The sequence below is a fragment of the Penicillium longicatenatum genome, assembly GCF_028827895.1.
Source record: "Penicillium longicatenatum strain IBT 33135 chromosome Unknown contig_6_segment0_segment0, whole genome shotgun sequence".
Classification (NCBI taxonomy): Eukaryota; Fungi; Ascomycota; class Eurotiomycetes; order Eurotiales; family Aspergillaceae; genus Penicillium; species Penicillium longicatenatum.
Window position 1 is genome coordinate 5021167 of NW_026643123.1, and position 8172 is coordinate 5029338.

The 8172-nt window shown below is 48.5% G+C and overlaps 2 protein-coding genes across 2 annotated transcripts; one reads left to right on the forward strand and one right to left on the reverse strand.

Annotated features, from left to right (window-relative positions):
- Nucleotides 1-202: 202 nt before the first annotated feature.
- N7484_010078 (uncharacterized protein) lies at nt 203-1593 on the forward strand (the record flags this gene model as incomplete). The annotated part of the gene is made up of 4 exons (XM_057120465.1): nt 203-504; nt 568-1003; nt 1061-1255; nt 1312-1593. 4 exons carry the CDS (start codon nt 203-205, stop codon nt 1591-1593), a joined length of 1215 nt encoding a protein of 404 aa, XP_056970020.1.
- A 1468-nt stretch (nt 1594-3061) lies between these two features.
- Nucleotides 3062-6704, reverse strand: N7484_010079 (uncharacterized protein; the record flags this gene model as incomplete). The annotated part of the gene is made up of 8 exons (XM_057120466.1): nt 3062-3079; nt 3133-3419; nt 3471-3900; nt 3968-4008; nt 4651-5301; nt 5359-5810; nt 5863-6344; nt 6402-6704. 8 exons carry the CDS (start codon nt 6702-6704, stop codon nt 3062-3064), a joined length of 2664 nt encoding a protein of 887 aa, XP_056970021.1.
- Between the last annotated feature and the right edge of the window lie 1468 nt (nt 6705-8172).

The following is an 8172-nucleotide window of genomic DNA, read 5'->3' on the forward strand; positions in this document are numbered from 1 at the left end:
TGAAAATTCCAATTTTAGGCCGCTAAATTACGCACTGTAAAGCTAGCAGACCGATAGTGTCGGTACCTCATCTCCCGTTCGAATTCGTCTCCACTTTCTTTCTCCAGCAGTACGTAAACACTTTTTTCTTGTCAATCACAATATTTACCAGAGATCTGTAGCTCATTTACAACTCTTGTTTACTCCATGGCCTCTAGCCACAATGCGATCTGATGTGGGAGCTGCATCTGTCTCCACCCCTATTCGATCTCTCTCTTCGAGGACCCGCTCCAGCGTTGCCTTTGCGAAATCGGCCTTTTCCCCCCACAATAACGGTCAATATGTTGAACTTGATGACTTTGGCGTCGCGACCAGTCCAATTGAAAACGAGGTGAATCATGATCATGATCGCTATGTCTCGCCGCCCAAACGTCGCAGCAAAATATACATCCCGCACACCTTGTGGACACGTCTTTTCGCTATCACGGGAATTATTGAGACACTAGGCACTGTTGGCATTGAGAGGTAAGTAGGCCTTTGCGAATCGATTGCACGTAAAATACCCAACCTAATATATTCTTTCTGTAGTTGGATCTTCATTAGCATCTCAAAACATTTCGACGACACTGGCGAGGAAGATGCGACGCTGCGCCTTCGGTCTTTCCTGGGTCTTTACATTTTCGCCTTATTTTATGAGCTTGCGCTGAGTTATGACGCGCTGCGACGAAAGAATACCTTCCAATTGATCGGCCTTTGCATTTGTAACCTGGGCTTGCTGGTCTATGGTATTATTCAGACGAAGGAGGTTAAGGATACGCTTTCCAGCCTGAGCGGGAGCACCGTCAACGCGGATCACCTTTGGGTGCAATACCGGATTGCCTTGATCCTAGTACCAGTGGTCCTAGGAGTTGGCACTATCTGTATGTCAGTTGTGACGTGGAAACTGCGCGCCGAATTCTCTTGGACTATTTACAAGAGTATCAGTGCAGATTTGCAGATGAGTTGGCGATATACGACATATCAGGTTGGTAGTACCTATAGCTTCTATACAGGATCTAGCTAACATCCATGGATTCCACAGGTATATATTGCGCTCTTGAAATTCGATTTCTTTTTCATTTTTGGTACGCAGCTTCAAGTGTTGCTCGCCCTGAAAGATTACACCGACGAGGAGTTCATCATCGAAGCGGCTATGATACCCATTGCCATCGTCAGCCTAATGCTAGCTGCTCGCTTCTGCCGACTAGAAAAGACTAAGTCTCTAGTCTGTGTGATGGTAAGAAAACAAGCTAATCTTGGGAGTTTCTAGCTCTTGTACTAACATATTGATAGCTTCTCTTTATTGTGCTCATTGCCACTTTTGTCCTCACTGTGTTGAGAGTGTTCAGCGGCAAAGATAGCGGCCAGTTGACCAGCTACCGAGTTTCCTTGACCTTATTCGCCACATTGGCAATCCTCCTTCTGGCCGGCACGATCGTTAATTCTGTGATGTGCATTTGTAATTTCAGAAAAGGACTCAAGGAGCACATCAACAATGCCAGAAAGCAGACGCCGGCTGCAGATCCGGAAAATGCCTGGACGGAAGACACGAAATCACGATTTGTATTAAATTAAAGATAGGATATGAACAAAATGTATTTATGGATGTACAAGATGCAAAGGGGTATGGTCAATTGGTTTATCGAATTTGGACTTCCTGAAATACTGAGCCCGGTGGCCAAGACCTGGTCTTCAGTAGCTCCAGTGCCCAGCATTGGCAGTCTCAATTATGGCTCAACTCACCTGGGCATACAGGGGCGTGAGGAAATTCTACAAGTCACGACGCAGTGGTTTCAATGGAGCCCTTCAATTAAGGATTTGAAGCTTAAAAGGCCCTACCGCTAGAATGGCCCACGGTTGAGCGCGGTTAGCTGATGACAGGTCGAAACTGATCCTGATCAGGCAAGGAGCTATGGCAGGAGACCCCCATCGATTCGAACAATTCCTAAATCCATAAAGGCATGCCAAACAGAACATATTAATCAAAACAATCAAACCACCTGGGCATATGATTCGTGAGCTTAATTGCTCACCATCCCAAAGCGGAAACATGCGGCAAAAAACTAGCTCCTCGCTTGACTCAATATTTAACCCACCAAACCTCGACTTCCCTTTCTTCTTCTCCAGGCGCCACCCCCATCAATGCTGCGTTTCTTTGCTACACACGACAGGGAAACCTGTCCTCGGCCCCGTCCGAGACCCTCGCAAATGAGAAATTCGGAGGAATCTTCAACTACCAACCCGCTTCCGATTCGCGCAAGTGAAAAGGAAGTCGGTACTGCCCGTGAGGGCCTGGTGTGAACTCACCTGCACTCGGCATCAGAAACATCGGGGCCACCCGGCTTTTGCCGGTCACTGGTTTTCCCCTTGGGAGAGTCGGTGCGAAGATTGTGCCTGATAACACTTTAGTGCAATACGCAGCATGCTGTTCTTTCCATGTGAGAGACGGTATAATTCGATTCCGATTATTCAGATGGGGGTGGCGCTTCCTCTTTTTTTCCTCTTGTGAGTTGCTTCTTTTTGTTTTACCCACTTACACTTGATTGTGTGCCTGGCTTTTGTGTGCTGGGTGTGGGAGTTGAGAGGAATGGGTTTTTTGGTGACTTTGCTAATTTGTGAGGTTTTGGCTTCGTTCTCGAAGTTTTAGGGGGTGTTAGATTATGGGCATTGGGAATTGTTACATTTGTTGAAGGGCTGGAGCAGATGGTTTGAAAAATCTGGTTGTGGAGGGATAATATGCTGCACTTTGCTGGCAAGCTTGGATCGTAACTAGATGGAGCTTTCAACTCAGTGATATACCATTTGGCTTTTGAATTTATTTTCTACTCTTCGATTTTTAAGATCATGTAATTGGAGTTTTGAGCTCAATATACCTTCGTTCGGCGCTCGAGTGGAATTGAAGAAATAATCATGTAATATTTGGAACTTTATCATCCCTTCTATTCCGGGATAAATTGCATAAAAACAAATCATTGCCTCCGTCAGGCGTCAGGTACTCTCCATTATCATAGGGGGGATCATTTTGTATTGCCTAATTAGGCCACTACTCCTCGTCGCCGATCTGTGAATGACAATTAGTATCGCCAGAAGTGAAGAAGACTAGGGTCGAAATACCTTAGGGGCCAGGTAGAACCGCAAGTGGCCACTGCCCAGACCGTACTCAACCAGGAGGGGCACCTCCTGCGATAGGTGCAGGGTTACCGAGGTGGACAGGTTGGAGGCCTTGCAGAAGTTGACAAGGTACTTAAGAGAGAAGGTCAAAGCGACGGGTTCGGACAAGGAGATGGAAGTGTTCTGCTCGGGCTTGTCGACGTTGGTGTGCTGACGGATGGTAACAGAGCCGTTACCAATGTCACCCTGGCAAGAAAACTTGACACCCTCCTTGGAAGCCTCAATCACGACTAGAAGGAATTAGCGGTGCAAATCAAGACCACACAGGACTATCTGCTTACCAGACTCAGACAGAGCGTTCAAATCACGGCAAATACGCTGGAACTCGCCTGAGGGCATCGTCACGGTGGCAGCATATTCGGTCTCGGGAATAGCCAGGTGCTCCTGGTCAATGTCCATAAGTTTGATATCATACTCGCTAAGACGGTCGGTCTCGGCACTCTCGAACATCAGGTTGACAGCATCGGGCGAGTCTTCGGCCTTCAAGGTGAGGATATCTTCATTTTGGGCGGCGCGCAGGACCTTGGTCAAGGAGCCAAGGTTGATACCAAGAGCGATATTACGGTCGCAGCGGTACGGCGAGAAACCCTCTGCACGGAGCAACATGGAGACCAGGGCAACGTGGGAGTTGTCCATGGCCTGGAGGGCGATGCCGGAGTCATTGCAGTCGAAGTTGCAGTCCTGGACAAGGTCCTTGATGGCGTCGACAACCTGTAGACGTCATCGTTAGAGGCCGATCAGGGGATAGGATATAATGTGGTTGCCGGCTGAGACGTACCCGCTTCAGGAGGGAAGCCTGCTCAAGTCGTGCTTCAAGCACTGATCCATTGAGTTAGTTTGGCTGTTTCGCGTACCGGTCAGAGGAAGGCATTGTGGACTCACTTTTGGCGAGGGGTATGTGGTATGTGTGGGTATAGAAAAAGTAGAGAGCTTATAGTAAAGCGAGATGGAAGAGTGTGAGATTAATGACGTGAGGAATTGGAAGAAGATATGGACACAAGTCTGATGAAGACAAAAGTAGGCAGAAGAGACAGGAATATAAAGAGAAATCGCGTTCGAGGGTTTAGAGTGGGGAAAGATACGCGTGAGCGCGTTTTTGGCGATATGCCCTAGTTAGGCTAGACTGCTGCCCCAGGCCACAAGGTGTCTTACTTACAGGGCTGCGAAGACTAAGGGTTCAGGACTGACATACACTCTTTGAATATTCTCTCATTGTTACTAGAATATTGATAGAAGCTATTTTGTACAAGGAAAAAAAGAAAAAGGAAATGGAAGGTGGAACAAGTAAAGAAAATCCAGCGAATGGTCGAGAACCCAGCTCCGGGTGATGATACAAATGAGAAAGGCTATGACCCCAAAAGACAAAAAAAAAGCACAAAGTCCCTGGAAACACCATTTTCGCCGGTTCCTTCTATTTACATTAGGGGTATCAAATATTCCACGGCAAACCTTCTTAAATACTGGTCACCCGTTTGGAATGGTTATTTCGCGGTCGTTGCTGAATGACCATCTCCAATTCCTTAAGCATGTTGGTATTGGCATCTACCTTCTCCCGAGCAATGGCTTGCCGGACTCGATCTTCTCGAACACGTGCCAGGCGCTCATCTCGAGTGAGTGAAGCGCGTTTATTTCTGGATGCGGGAAGGACGACTGCCTCGAAAATCTCCTCGTCGTCGAAGCTGTGTGTCAGGTCGGGTCGAGCCTCTCCAGTCAAGGCTTTAAGGGCGTCGGTGGGGCTGCCCTCAACCGCAGTGGTACCTCCAAGGCTAGGGGTGGGTGACATGGGTAGGATGGTGCTTGAGGGCCGTGTGTAGTCTGTAGCATGGAGACGATCTTGACTGTTCACAATCGCAGCTTTACCCACTTCCCATTCCTCCAGCAAGGATCGGATGTCACTGCCGATTAAGTCATATTGGGAGAGAAGATTTGATTCAAATTCACTGGTGTTGGAACGTTCGAGATTGGCGTTCGTCTCCTCGCCAATGATATGCATTTTGGCATGCAAGGCACGAACTCCTTGAGATAGGGAGTTCAATCTCCGAACTTGCGCGCGCAGGTGATCCTTGCTTGGGGAAGCGGAAGGCAACGGTGAAGGTGGAATTGGGGCATCCCCTGTAAACAATCAATTGAGGTCTTTGGATACATCGAAACAAACCCAGGGACACTTACTGTCTTCCTCATTCAAGATACTGGCCATCTTGCTCATACTCGTCCCGGTGACCGCCGCAAGCTCCCGCATCTCTTCCACGGCAGAGCTCCACCGCGCAATATCAGATCCACCGCCGTCAGCGCTGAGTGCTAATAAACAGCACAGTACACTTTTTCTTGCCGTATAAAGCTTCCCAAATAGATCTCTTAAGGAGCGTAGAGAGTACTGGTCATCCAAGTTCCGTTGTGACAATGTCAGCTCAATATTTTCGAGGTCCTCCAACGCAATATCATAAATATCGTAATATTTGGCTAGATTGGCATTATCCGTTAGAGGACGCAGCGTATTTTGAGATCGAACATATCGTTCGAGCATCGACCAAAAGCATTCTGAAACTGCTCTGCGAAGACGCAGACAACGGCGAGTCTGGACCTGATCTTCAAGTCGACTGATCGGGGGCAGGGGCGTGCTTCTATAAAGACGTTAGTTGGTTGTTGTCTTTTCAGGGTACAATGAAATCTCACATCCGATAGCCTCTGGAAACAAGCTCCACCTCCTGTATGAAAACCACCGAAGCCGAAGCAGCCGAATCGAAGCCCTGGGCGTTTCCAATAAATGTACCTGCAGCCTCGACCGCCTGGTGCCGCAGATATTTAAGCCATTGCCTCTTAGCGAAAGCATAAAATACGACCCCTAGAATGGGAACAAGTATTAAGAGGATCCCCACTCTTCTAGTATTGAATCCAGACCCAGTCCGTGACCGGCCCCAATGGAGCAACCAGGCGATGGAGAACGAAGTTGTGGCTGTGACAATGGCACCTTGAAGTCCGAATGTTGTAGAGAGGGATGGAAGATCTGATGGTTGCGAAGCTGACAATACATCTGCGGCAGAGGTGTAGGACGGTGCGCTGTGTTCGTTTAATAATTGCGATGCGACGATAACGTATCCAAATTGCTCTAGAAACCGCTCGTTATCTCCTCGTCCGATGCGTGCGTTCAAAGCGGACTGTAACACAGGTATCATTAGCAGTGCACTTCCCTCGGCGTTCAATCCCTAGCTTACAGAGCAAGCACCGTATAATTTCCCAACAACCGCACCCTGTCGAGTGTTTCGTAGGTCGAGAGGCTTGGGTAGCTTATTCCGAACTCGTTCCTGAAATCGCGAGGCACCCCGAGGAGCAAAGTCAGAGGAAGGATGATCCCCCTCGTCTTCCGTGTGTGTGTCACCAACTGGCCAGCTTTCCTCTGGTTCACCTTCTCCTGTGACCGATTTGTGAGTTTTGGCGACAAGCGAGTATGGCAGCGTATAACACGAACCTTGAAGGTAGTCGGCCAAAGGCGAATTCTCATAGACAAGTGACTCCATGACCGAAGATCATTCCGTGGCGCGAAGCGAGGAATGGGGGCGGATACGGGCGGTTTCACGAAATGGCCGAGGGAGGAGGTTGTGCGGGAAGGTGGTTATAAGGCTAGGCGCGCGCCTGTCATATCGTAGGAACACGGCACTCTCAGCAGTTGTAGTTATCGAAATCATACAAGGGGTGTTCCCAGGGTTCGAGACGAGAAACACGGCCACGTATCAAAGCAGTGGTCTGGGGAAAGGAGAGGTCACGAGAGTTTAATTTAAGGACCCACTCGCCTCCTTTTTACAATGACATCGGCATGCACATACATGCTAACCCGAGATAGTACCTGCATTTCGCGATTATGATTGGCCCGTTCTATATTAAAATGATATGCAAAACATTTGACCAGAATTGTGTCATTCACTGGGGCTATATGCACTTTTGGACCCTCCAACTTCGAACCTTGGCGCTTGCAACTAGACCACCTGAGCTGTCTCTAGTCTTATCACAGGTCCTAACGTGGAGCTGGGACTCGACTTCCTCTCCCATTCTGTCCCTTCATTAGCCAATGCCAATGGTCAAGGTGTTTTTAGCAGTAGTGGCCAGTCTTAGAATTATGCATATCTGTCAATGGTATATCTACTGGAGAAGTCTTCATCATTCTCCGTAGCTCGCCCGCTGCATCCGGTTTTACAATATCAAAGCGCTTTGTTTTCGTTAGATTGACATGATCAACGCGAGTTTCAGAGCTTTTTGAGCACCTGTGGCGCCAATATTGGATGCTCTAGCCTTAGCTTCCCTCAACCTAACCGAAGAATTTCCCTCTCTTGTAATATCCAGTGACAATGATGCTACTGTGATAATTGAATTGACCCCAACTATTGAGAGCGAGATCCAGGATCTAAGGTATCGGATTTTGAATATCATTTAAGATAAACTATCTCTACAATATCTTTCATCGAAGACCTCTGACAACTTGTGGCACACGAGACCAGGTTATCCACAATAAGAGTGCTTTTTAGTCTTCACCACCGCAGTACCCGCACCCTCGTCCGGGACTCCTCCTCGAGTACAGCCTGGTCGCCTGCGCGACTCGTTACCATAAGAGAAGTCGGGTGCAGAACAGTACCAAGCCCGTACAACGCTTCATCCCGTTTTGGATACAGAAAATGGTTACTAGGCTACGTCCAGCTTGTCAGACACGGGGAGCAGTCCACTTCATCATCAGGTCTGTCGTGCTCGACACTGCTGATGCCCAGGCCTGGGGATCTGGTGGACTGTGCCGAAAGTTTTTAGAGGCACCACCGCGATATGGCGCCCACTGCTGGATGTTCAGGCTCAGCGACCGTGAATTGGAAAATGATGCTCTTGATCTATACGCCCTAGTGGGCACAGCCACTAATAAGAGTCGCTGCCGTACTACCTAATGCGGTATTAGAGGATCTGAAGAGTCAACAGCTCCTGTCGTGGATCGATCACAGCGGCGAG